Source organism: Microcaecilia unicolor, chromosome 1 (genome assembly GCF_901765095.1).
Source record: "Microcaecilia unicolor chromosome 1, aMicUni1.1, whole genome shotgun sequence".
Classification (NCBI taxonomy): domain Eukaryota; kingdom Metazoa; phylum Chordata; class Amphibia; order Gymnophiona; family Siphonopidae; genus Microcaecilia; species Microcaecilia unicolor.
Window position 1 is genome coordinate 592,891,393 of NC_044031.1, and position 13,243 is coordinate 592,904,635.

Genomic DNA, 13,243 nt, shown 5'->3' on the forward strand with positions numbered 1-13,243 from the left:
ATCATTGGACATGATATTCTACGGTGTCTCGTCTGTTTGGTGCACATTGGTACCTGACCCTACCCCTCTCCTCCAGAAGTGTACTGCTTCCATGGTGTGAGGGGAACCAGGTGGGGTAAGGGCGGCCATAATGATTTGGTCACCTTAAAGGAGACAGAGCTCTTAGATATTGTGGACAAGTTCCTTTCACTCATTCTTTGCCAGAATCCATAAACGTGAGCATTAGACAAGGAATCCAGGGAGAACAGAAAACCAGGAACAAAGATGAGGAACAATAGGAACACATGGCCAGCTGGAATTAGGACATAGGCCAAGAATATGGGAGCACAAGCACAGTAGCAGGGAATTATACCAGCTGGAATCTGGACACAGGGGAGGGAGCACAAGAATCAAAAGTATCACAGGTAAATGGCCCAATACCGATGCAGCCCAAAACCAGAGTAGATAAACCCTTGCCTTTTGGGCTGCCTATCAGACAAGACACACAAGACCTGAAACAAGAAGTCAAACCATCTCACCAGGAAACATAAGGGATTAGAGCATCTATGCATATTTACAGGATTGTTCTGGGATGGATGATGTAGGGATAGTCTTGGTTGTTGAGTTGAATTAAGAAAATCTCAGAGGAGATCTAGAGGCATGAAGAGTAATTGAGGGAGGGTGCAAGGTTGAAAGTTTGCCTAAAGCATCTAATATCCTTGGACTGTCCTTGGATGATTTACTGTGTGATTGCAGGTCACAAATTAATAATTACTTTGTAAAGGAAAACATACTATGGCTTACTTTGTGTTGCAGATAATTAAATTGTGTGGGTTGATACTTTTGTGTTGGAAAGTGGTACATCCCAAACCTGTCCTGGGGAATCCCCAACTAGTTGGGTTTTCAGGGCATCGAAATATATACATACATAAGAGATCATTCGCATGCAGACAGGTTTAGGAGCATTGCTCTAACCTAAATCTTTTACTTTTTGCATTTGATGTACATAACATTTATGTTTGGTTTTGACTTTTAATATTTGCAACAGCTTCAGATGTCAGGCTTCTCTTTTGTTTGAAATCAGTTATGTGCCTTTTTTCAGATACAGTTTGAACTCGAAAGACAGAATCTAGTCATGGACATATTTGATTTACCAGACAAATGTGAAAAACAGTTTACTGTCTTACATGTTTTTTCTTGAGGCCAGATGCTATAAGGTTTCCCTAATGAACTATCAAATATTAATATTGTTTTTAGCATTGCATTTCTATTGGAAAAATCACATGGCTTCAAGAGGTTCTTTTGGGGAAGCAACACTCCTGGGATTTCAGCCTTACATTCCTCAATGTGATGGATTGGGGAACTGGGAGCCAGTGCAGTGCTACGGAAGCACTGGTGAGTACAATACTATGTGTGTGTATATATACATATTTTAAATTATTACAGATAAAATGAGGATCAGGTTAGATATAACATGTAAAACAGGTCTGATGGAAAAGAATGATACTGTAAGTACAGTAACGCAGCTTAATGGATGCTGTAAGCCCAAAACTTAGGGGCCCTTTTACGAAGCCGCGTGTCTACGCATGCCCAATGTGTGCCACAATGAAGTTACCGCCCGACTACCGCATGGCTCTTGCAGTAATTTTATTTTTGGCCTGCGTCCGATACGCACATCTGAAAAATATTTTTTATTTTCGGGTGCGCGTAACGGATGCACATCAAGTGGCATTTGGCGTGCATAGGTCATTACCACCTGGTTACTGCTTGAGTCTTTAATGCTAGGTCAATGGCTGGCAGTAAGGTCTCAGACCCAAAATGGATACACGTCAATTTTAATTTTGCCATGCGTCCATTTTTGGCAAAAACTTTTTAAAAGGCCTTTTTTACAGGCGCACTAAAAAATGGATCAGCAAGTGCCCAAAACCCGCGCCTACACTACGCGAGCCATTTTTCAATGCGCCTTTGTAACAGGACCCCTTAGGGTTCAATATTCAAAACAATTAAAGTGGGCAGGAGATGCTCCTGAAATTGCACTGAGCATGTTGGGAGGAGATATTCAAAAATACTGCCGGATATCTCCTCTGACTGCTGCAGGGCTCCTCAATTAGTGTCGGGGTGATTTTGGGGTAGTGTCTGGGTGGAGCCGGGAGTTATGTGGGCAACAGTGTTACTCAGTGCCAATATTGCATAACTAACTGGGCAAGCAGACGGTTTAAATAGCAGTCCTAACTTTGCTTGATTAGCTATGCGGGTCCAGTATTGAGTATTAACAGCACCTGCATTGTTTCCAGGCACTGTCAAAGACCCAGATACTCAGTGCTGGTGCAGAATATGTCCTGGCATGGAATTTGTGGGACTGTTTTAGCCCACAGCAGTTGCATTTAAAAAGTGCTGACCAATGCTGACTGCTGCCAGCTGACTATTTACCTAAGAGTCTTTCAGGCATTGTCAGAATCCTTTTTTTTTTTTTTTGCTTTGTTTTCAAGGCACAATGGTAGACCTTAAGGTCATCGTCGACTCCTCTCTCTTCTTCTCTGCACATATTCAGCAGACTGCTAAAACCTCTCGTTTCTTTCTCTATAATATCAGCAAAATTCGCCCTTTCCTTTCTGAGCACACTACCAGAACCCTCATCCACACTCTTATCACCTCTCGCTTAGACTATTGCAACTTGCTTCTCACAGGTCTTCCACTTAGCCATCTCTCTCCTCTTCAATCTGTTCAAAATTCTGCTGCACGACTTATATTCCGCCACTGTCGCTATGCTCATATTAGCCCTCTCCTCAAGTCACTTCATTGGCTCCCTATCTGTTTCCGCATACAGTTTAAAATCCTCTTATTGACTTACAAGTGCATTCACTTTGCAGCTCCTCAGTACTTCTCCACTCTTATCTCTCCCTACACTCCTCCCTGGGAATTCTGTTCACTGGGTAAATCTCTCTTATCTGCACCCTTCTCCTCCACCACTAACTCCAGACTCCATTCCTTTTATCTTGCTGCACCATATGCCTGGAATAGACTTCCTGAGCCGGTATGTCAAGCTGCATCTCTGGCCGTCTTCAAATCTAGTCTAAAAGCCCACCTATTTGATGCTGCTTTTATGTTTAAATCATTTTTATTGATGAAGATAAGAATGAATACAGTACAAATGACATTCAGACAATCAATTCCATCTGCATCATATGTTTTCTACTATTACCCCCCCCAAGATCCCCACCCCCTTCAACCCCTCATCTAACAGCGCCCGCGATGCTGCTTTCAACTCCTAACACTTACTCACTTGTTCAGTACCCATATTTTATCATTCTCACCTTAGTAATTCCCTTATCTTTTATTTGTCTTGTTTGTCTGTCCTAATTGATTGTAAGCTCTGTCGAACAGGGACTGTCTTTTCATGTTCAAGTGTACAGCACTGCGTACATCTAGTAGTGCTATAGAAATGATCAGTAGTAGCAGTAGTAGTACTAAAGGGGTCAATATTCGAATGATTTCTTTAATTAACTGCAAAAATTAACTTCACAAATTATCACTTTAGAAATTCTGCCCCAGCAGCAGCTTAAATTTTTTCTGGATAATTTGTTGTCTTGGAGAGGAGTCAGAGTCATGCCAGGTGTACAGATGTTTTTTTTTTTTTGTTTTTAACTGGATAACACTGATATTCAGCAGTACCTAGTTCACCATAACCAGTTCAGTTTGGTCAAAAAAAATCACTGACCTAAATTTAATTATCCTGTTAGCTTTGGCCAGAGATTTTCAATTCTGCTTAAGTCTTTGATTATCTGGTTAAAGATAGATTGTAAGCCCTGTGGAGCAGGGACTGTCTCTCACATGTTTGTGTTCAGCACTGCACACCTCTAGTAGCGTTATAAAAATGATAAGTAGTGGTAAGGAGATTTGCTTATCTTTAACTGAAATCCTGCAACTGAATAGCAACCACTAAATTCCTTTACTTAGTATTTTGAGTTGAAATTTGAAATTTTAAACCCTGTTGAAAAGTTTAAAACTGTACAGGATTAAGCAGTCCTGTCTTTTTCATAAAGGTCATTGCTGGTGCGTGGATGAGAAAGGACTGTATGTCACTGATTCCCTGACCATGCGTTCATCACATCTTCCACAGTGTAAGTAGACTTTCCCTATCCATTTTTAATGAATGTTTATCTTCTAACTTTCTTCTCCTGCTATTAAGATTCTTATTTTCCTTTGGCCTGTTTTATCTTCTTCAAAGAAATTTATGTGGGTAACAATTACCACAAATAGGTGGGGAAATGTGGGGTACAAATGCAGCAAATAAATAAAATAGGGGTCATAACATTCATGCATTGATATGCTCTTATAGAATTGCTCAGGTGTACTCATGCATACAAAGACATAGGACCCTGTTGGGTGCTTAATGCAGGGATGATTGCTAATACTAGATTCAGCACCTTTGCAGTTAGCATGTAGTAATGCCCATGTTAACCTCTTATGGAGTAATTTTATAACTGCGTGCCTATATTTAGGTGCTCAGATAGTGCCCAATTTAATACACGCAGCTCACCATGGCTTATATAGAATACAGGGGATAGCGCTAAGATAGAATTTTGCACATAGGTGCACACATACGCACTTATATGCCATTATTATAATCATTAGTAGGGACGGACTGACCATATGGGCAACTAGGCAGTGCCCAAGGGAACAGAGGGTATGGGGAGCCTAGTACCTCTCCCCCCCCCCCCCCTGCAAACTACAGCCCCTTGAGCCTCAGTGGGTCCTCCCCTTTGAAAGGCCGTGGTGGTCTAGTGGCCTCTTCAGGGCCAAGAAAGAATCCCACATTTTCCTGCCCACTGTGCTGCTCAGTCCAGCACCACCACATCTTCAAAATGGCTGCTAGACCTGAGAGACTGCTACAGAAAGTCTCGGCAGCCAATAAGAAGAAGCGGCAGCAGGCAGGAAAGAGTGGACATGAATTGAGGTTGAAGGGGGTCTACTCAAGAATAATGTTAGGAAGTATTATTTCACAGAGAGGGTGATAGATACCTTGAATCCCTCCCGTTGGAGGTGGTGGAAATGAAAATGGTAACGGAATTCAAAAATGCATGGGATAAGCATAAAGGAATCTTGTTTAGAAGGAATGGATCCAAAATGCTTAGCGGAGATTAGGTGGCAACAGCGGTAATTGGGAAGCACAACCAGTGCTTGGCAGACATCTACGGTCTGTGTCCTGATCACGGCTGGACAGATTCTGCTTTAGAAGTTGGAGAACAAGGCCAGGGCTGGGCAGACTGTGCTCTGGTCATGGCTGAATAGATTTGGATGTGTTGGAGTGGAGCTTTTCAGGGACGTCGATGACAACTTCTGAAGTTTTAGAACAAGGACTGTTCCGGGCAGACTTCTATAGTCTATGCCTTGAAAATGGCAAGGACAAATCAAGATTAGGTATACATATGAAGTATCACATCCAGGGCTTTTTTTACTTGGGGATACTGAGTACCGGCACCTTTTCCATTGTGTGCTGAAATTGGCCCATGGTTCCCAAGTTTTAATGAAAGAGCTAAGGCTCTGCACACCAATTCTGCCTTGTCATAGATTCTGTGACTGGTTGCAGAAGTCCTGGCTATTGTGGGGTGAGTCCCTCAGTGATCACCTCATCCCTGAAGGGTGGCCTGACATTTGAGTACCGGCACCTTTTTTGCTAGAAGAAACACACTGATCACATCATACCTTATGTACTGAGTTTATCCTGTTGGCCAGACTGGATGAACCGTACAAGTAATCTATTATGTTATGATATGTTATGTTACATGCATCTTTTTTATCAGCTAAGAAATGACCAGGCAGGCTGAACAATTCCATGGTGTGTACCAGGGGCGTATCTGAACTGCGGCGGTAGGGGGGGCCATGGCCAGAGTGAGGGGGCACATTATAGCCCCCCCCCGCCGCTGCCACCGCCGCCATTGCCGATCCCCCTCCCCCCAGCCGCTGCCATTGCCAACCCTCCCCCTCCGTTGCTCGCCTACCTTCGCTGGCGGGGACCCCAACCCCCGCCAGCCGAGGTCCGCGTCCTCCTGCCCCTGCCGACTGCCTTTAAAGAATTCCGTCAGCTGGCGGGGGACCCCCAACCCCCGCCAGCCAAGCCGAGGTCCTTTCATTTTTCCACTGAAGCTGGCGCCGACGAAAGTTTCTTTTGAGTCTGACGTCGCTGCACGTTGTACGTGCAGGACGTCAGACTCAGAAACAGAATGAAGCTGGGGTTGGGGTCCCCCGCCAGCGAAGGTAGGCGAGCAACGGAGGGGGAGGGTTGGCAGCGGTAGGGGGGTCCAGGGCGAAATCTGCGGGGGCCCAGGCCCCTGAGGCCCCACGCAGATACGCCCCTGGTGTGTACTGACACATCCCATGCCATCTCACTTATGTCTTTCCTGCAATTTTTTTAAATTGACTGCATTTTATGAGATCACTGAACCATAATGGAATAGAAAAAATCTTTCTCTCTCACAGGCCAGACATCATGTCAACAATCTCAGACCAAAGCATTGGTTTCTGACTGGAAACAGAGCAGAACAAAGCTCAGGGGTGTCCCAGGTGACTTGTTTATTGCCTCCTGCCTTGAGGTAAATGAGTTCAACCTCTTTCAAATTGCACATCACTATCTTCATGCTCAAAATGAATAATAATAATAATAATAAAAGACGCAACAGTTATAATAAAAGTGTTATAAACAAGACTCATTCACAGCCCGATGCCTGAATAGTATCAATGTACTACAGATGATTCTAGAATGTTCAATGGTGTTTAGCACCAGGTACAGTTCTATTCTGCTTGTTTCATGAAATGTACATATGAATTTTAACATTTTTGCAACATGGGACAATACGTTTATAAAAATCTATAAACATTTTAAAGAAATAGTGCCGTTTTTTCTATATCTGGCTCACAGGGTTATGGTGCTCTGAGCCAACTTTTGTTTTGGTTCCCTGAGCTTTGGGTCAGTCTTGTGGTTTCAGCCACATTAGCATTTAACTTAAGCCATACATTCAGTGCTAGTATTTGAGAGGTCTAAACTAAAGGCATAACTTATCCAGGTAGCAAGCTATCGTGAGTTTCACTAGGGGTATAATTTTGGCATAGGAAGTTGCTCATAGCAAATGAATGCCAGATATTAGGGATGTGTCTATGCACAGAAGAATAGCCAGGTTGAGGGCACAGGAGGAGCAGAAAGCGGACTGCGGATGGTACCAACGCATATTTTAAACATGACAGATCATGTGAAAAATAGGTGCCGGTGCCGTCGGAAGTCCGTTTGGGGGAACGGACACTCCCCTGGCGACCTCCCTAGCTACGCTTTTGATTATGTATTGTCACACCCAGTCTATCATTAAACACTTTTAAAATGCTGAGAAAGCTGAGGATTTTTAGAAAATATTTCACTTTGGAGGTTTTTAGAATCTTCCTAGATTTTTGTGGTCTTACATTAACTATTTATTCCAAATCACTCATTTGTTGTTTACAGTTGGTACAGAACTCTGCTGTTAGATTGATCTTTGAATTATCTCGATTTGAATCACTTCAATCTTATTACTCTAAACTTCATTAGTTACCAGTTGCTGAGAGAATTCAGTTTAAATTAGACATTACCACCTTTAAAATTCTTACTGGGGAAATTCCTGATTATATGCTGAATTTAGTATCCTTCCTTCAAGGGTCTTCCTCCAGATATAACACTCATGATCTTTTTAAATTAAGATTCCAAGTGTATAAGAATTTAAATCAATTAAACATATTACATTGTTTATTCAATATCAGTTAGCTAACTTGTAGAACCAGCTTCCATTGTTTATGAGGTCTTGTACTCATTATCTTCAATTTAGAAAACATTTAAAAGCTTTTTTATTTTTGTATGGTGGGTTTATCTAAAGCTTAGTTTCTGTAATTAGTTTGTAGCTCCTGGATTGACTGGTCCAGCTCTTGATTACTGTAATCCATCCGTGAACTGAATAGATGTGTGTTTGAATTGACAAGTTAAATATAAACAACCCTCCCCTTTGGAGTTTCATCATGCTTATAACCTGAAATGACAGGGGCACGGTTATCAGGATTTATCATTTTTAAACCATAATCAGAAACCTTATTATCTACCATGCATCGTTCCCCATGGATACAAAATGGGAGAAAAACATAGGGGCCGATGTTCGTACTGCGGGAGTTAGCCCAGATAACTCCTGCGGTCACTGCTAAACCCGGATATTCAATGCCAGACCGTTTCCGGTGACCGGCATTGAAAATCTGGTTTATTTTTGGCTGGTTAGAAGATAACCGGCTATGGTGATATTCAGACTTTACTGGTTATCTTCTTACCGGCCAAAGATATTCCACATATTCACGCGGTCAAATATAGCTGCTAAAGTGGGGCTGAAAATCGGAAGATAGCCGATTATATCGACTGATATAACTGACTACCTGCTAGCCGCTAACTGGTGAAATTCAGCGGAAGATAGCTGCTACCCCCCACATAGCTGGCTATCCCCTACTGAATATCACCGAATAACTGACTATGAGACATTTAACCGGCCAGTTGCCAATCATGGCTGGTTAAATGCTTTTGAATATTGAGGGGATAGTATATTAGGGCCACGGTTATTTACTTGGATAACAAAGCTTCTGGTTTCTAGTCAAGGTGTATGAAATTATAAGTGTGTGAAACAAAAGCTCTTTACCAAGCCAAGCTATAGTTTTATAATACTATTATTTTTATTATAGACCGGAGAATATAATGTGTTACAAACATCAGATGATGGTGGTTCCTGGTGTGTAAATCCTGCAACTGGTGAAGTAATTCAGCAGAGCATCCTGGATTCAGATGGCAGACCTCAATGTAAGTTACAGGACAGTGCTACTGGGGCTCTTGAAATTTATAATGGGCAGAGGCGGACTGAGAGTGGTCTGGGCCTCCTGAGCACTGAGGGTGGTCTGGGCCTCCCGCCCGGCCACTGCCCGACACCCCCCTACCGCTGCCCCCCTACTGCCGCAGCTGCCATCTCTGCTGTCCCGGCCCCACCTGAAGGGCTCTGGTGGTCTAGTGGTCTCTGCGGAGGGGGGGGGGGGGTAGAATGTTCTTTCCTGTCCGCTGTGCTGCCGCTATTTCTCCACCTGCCGCTGCCACTGTTTTCAAAATGGCGGCCGAGACTTCTCACGGTAGTCTCACAGGTCTCGACAGTCTCGGTCACCATTTTTAAAATATGGCAGTGCCAGGCAGAGGGAATAAGGGCAGCACAAAGGGCAGAAAAGAACATGTCCCCCCCCTGCAGAGGCCACTAGATCACAAGTGATGTGCCTTTAAAGGTAGGACGGGGGAGGGCTGTAGTATGTGGCATGCATCCGGGCAGAGCCTCTGAGCTCCCTAGAGCCTCTGGGCCCTCAGGCACTGCCCGGTTGCCCGAATGGTCAGTCTGCCCCTGCTGATGGGTTTTTACTGTCTGCAGATAAGGCTGAGTCTGGCATTCCAGGTTGCCCTGTGTGCTTTTAAATTGTTCAGCTAACAATGGTGAGACTTACAGCCATGAGTGGACAGATGTAGCAAATGTTTGGCACAAATAACTACTGTATGTGAATGTAACTTTAACGCAATTACCACTATGTATTTCTGACACCGGAAGTTCGCCATCACGGTACTATGTAAGCCACATTGAGCCTGCAAATAGGTGGGAAAATATGGGATACAAATGCAACAAATAATAATAAATAACTCAGATTGAGCTACAACTAGAAAAGGCGTGAGCCAAATCCAAATAAATAAATAAATCAATAAACAAGCCCAACCACCATCATATATGTATGCATTCAGAAAAAAAAAACAGAGAACAGGATCCAAGAAGAACTGTATATCAGCTTATTAGATCATCTGTTATTTACAATAAGGATCTGAGCATGGCCAGAAAATATTTGGTGGCAAAATGTTTGTGTAAAATGAATCAAAATCATGAAGAACATATAAAATGGGAGAGAACTATTAAAGAAGTGGAGATTTTTGTAGCCTGACTGTCTGATAATTTTTCCTCGATTTTCTTCCATTTTTAAAAAATTCCTGTTTTCTTTTTGGTTCTCATCTCTTCTCTCATTCTTCTCCAAAACCAATCATCTTTCCTCTTCCTACTGCAATCCCATTCTGCATCTTCTCAACCTTCTCTTCTCATTCTTCCCTCTCAACAAACTCATATTCACTTCCTCTCACTAGATCCTTCCACAGTTTTCAAACTTCCTCCATCTTTCCTTCAGCATCCTTCTAATTTTTTTTTTCATATAGGTGGCTTGTGGTTTTATTTATTTTTTTTTTGTTACATTTGTACCCCACACTTTCCCACTCATGGCAGGCTCAATGCGGCTTACATGGGGCAATGGAGGGTTAAGTGACTTGCGTAGAGTCACCAGGAGCTGCCTGTGCTGGGAATCGAACTCAGTTCCTCAGGACCAAAGTCCACCACCCTAACCACTAGGCCACTCCACTTTGTCAAGCCTCTATCACAGCAAAGCTAGTGCAAAGATAATGGGTACCCTAGGCAAAATTCAGCCTTATATCACCCTAGACCCAGAGCCTGCAGCCCTCCTCCCCCCAGACTTTGAGAATTAAACACAACAACCATGATCATTACATAGGTATGTGCTGATGGTTTTTTGAGTTTGGGTGGATGTCACAATCTATTGTTTTGCTTCCCCTCCTGCCACCAGTTGCTGCCCTAGGTGCCTGCCTAGGGCAGGGGCGGCTCAACCAGTAGATGTTGGGCCGTCCCTGCATCACAGAGCCTAACTTGGACCATGTCTCTCTCCTGGACCCACTCTGGGATTGTAGCCTTACTAGCATCTCTCATTACTTCAATCCCTGATATAATTGCTTATTATATACTGTCCTCTGTCCTCTAGGGTATGCATGTTGAGATCCTTAAGTTTCACAATGTTGGCTATATGAAAGGAGAAATGAGAGAACTTTTGTACATTTCTACATTTGTTTCATGCTAAGTACGTGCCTTTCTAGGTCCCAGCTTTTGCAGTCTGTTGAATTCTAAAGCAAGTGCACGAGAAGTTGGCATAGGGTACATTCCTTCCTGTGAGGACAATGCTGGCTTCTTACCGGTGCAACATGACCAGGAGCAGGAAACCTACTGGTGTGTCTTTGAGAATGGAGAGGAGGCACCTGGCACAAGAGTCAACGTCACTAACAGTGCAAGGCCTGTTTGTGAGAGTAAGTCATATTCGGAATAAATTTGTGCATATATGTACCCATAAGACTTAACATTTATGCATGTACAGGCATAGGAGCTGATCACAACTCTACTTTGCCCATTCTCCACCCCACAGGAATGCTTATGCATATAGTAAGTTTATAATAAGTAATCTAGGTTTGCCTAATTTTGCCTTATTTTATAAAATCACTTATCTGTAAGCACCTATTGGACTCATTTTCGAAAGAGAAAAACATCTAAAAAGTGGCATAAAGCAGCATTTGGATGTTTTTCTCACAAAAACGTCCAAATTGGTATTTTTGAAACCAATTTTTAGACGTTTTTCTATGAAGTCCATCAGAAGTGCATTCAAATCACAAGGGGGCGTGTCATGGGCATGTTAAGGGCGGGATTTGGGCATTCTTAATCCTTAGACATTTTTCTGCCATAATGGAACAAAACAAAACCGTCCCGGACTAAAATTAAGATTACTTACCAGCCTATATGCCAGCCTCAGATGTTATACTCAGGTTAATTAGAGCAGCATGCAGGTCCTTGAAGTAGACTAGTGGTGGGTGCCATGCACTGCAGACAGGTGCACTCAGGCCCATACCTCGCCCTACCTGTTATACTTCTGGTAGAAACTGTGAGCCCTCCAAAACTCACCAGAAACCCACTGTACCCACATATAGGTGCCCCCTTCACTTATAAAGGCTATTTTAGTGGTGTACAGTTGGGGGTAGTGGGTTTTGGGTGGGATTTGGGAGCTCAGCAGACAAGGTAAGAGAGCAATGCAGTGCCCCCTAGGATGCCCTATTGCTTTCCTGGGATGTCTGGGGGACCAGTCTACTAAAAATGCTGGCTCGTCCTACATCCCGATGGCTTGATTTTGTGCGTTTTGCACTTGGACTTTTTCTTCCCGAAAATGGACCAAAAAACAAAATGTCCAAAACACTAAACCTTTTTTGAAATAGTATTTTTGAAAAAAAAAGTTAGATGCTTTTCTTTTTCGAAAATTACCTTCTTTCCTGTTCAGATTTTGGAGTTTTTGTGCAAAACGTTGAAAGTCGGACTTAGACGTCATTTCGAAAGTGCCCCTCCACGTGTCTTTATAAAACACTAGGGGTAAATTGGCAGAATTCATGCTACTTGGGACATTTATGCATGCTTTGGAAAAGATGTAAATGTTAGGGTGTAAAGTACTCACATCCATGCATATACTAAAAAGATATGTATTTTGCCACTCTGCCCATCCTCTACCCATGAATATGGCTACATATATGGCATGTAATCCATACATCACATCCTGCATCCCTTTACACATGCAACCTGTGGGCTCATTTTATAGAAGTTCTTTTGGGCCTGTAAAGTTTTATAAAATGTTTGCCTAGGTTGGGATGCCCTGTTGGCGCCTATTTTGAGGCTATGCCATTCAGACATACCCATAGCAAATCCAACTAAAACGCAATTGGATATGTTTACACCTGCTTGGGCCAGTATATGCAAAGATGCATACTTTATAACATAACCTGTGCTTCCCCAAACTCTTCCCCTGAACACGCCTACACGTGGGTCATATACAAATATGTGCCTTCTTGTCACCATGCATACTTTTACACATGCAAGCCCTGGGGTCATTTTATATGCATGCAAATCCCTTTGTAAAATCACTCCTTTAGTGCAGGAAAAGAAGTAATGGCAACTACAGTTCCTAACATGCTCGTCTGGGTTAACCCACACTAGCATGTTCATGCTCATTGTTAGTAATCCCATTGTATAACATGGTATCTGCACTAAAACAATGTGCACTCAGGCATTAAGCACACACCCTTAGCTTGCATTTTATCCTCAAAGGGCTTGATCCAGTAAGCGGTGCTCAAAATTTGGTGCCGAAAAAAAATGTTTGCTAAATGGTATTCTATAATGGGCATTCCGGCTTAGTGACTGATATAGGATAATGCAAAGAGCTGGGATCTGCACCCAACTTTGGGTGTGAGGAGTTACACCAGGTGGAAATTCCAGTGCACAAGTTGTGCATGGATACGCACTATTCTATAACACTGCACACA

General features: G+C 42.9%; 1 protein-coding gene across 1 annotated transcript in view; it reads left to right on the plus strand.

The window, feature by feature from the left end:
* Positions 1-13,243, plus strand: part of TG (thyroglobulin) — a 429,523-nt gene that overhangs the window by 60,797 nt on the left and 355,483 nt on the right. The window contains 5 exon segments of the mRNA XM_030189954.1: positions 1,237-1,374; positions 4,023-4,100; positions 6,460-6,572; positions 8,719-8,833; positions 10,988-11,194. Of these exon segments, the coding sequence (XP_030045814.1) occupies positions 1,237-1,374; positions 4,023-4,100; positions 6,460-6,572; positions 8,719-8,833; positions 10,988-11,194 (651 nt within the window).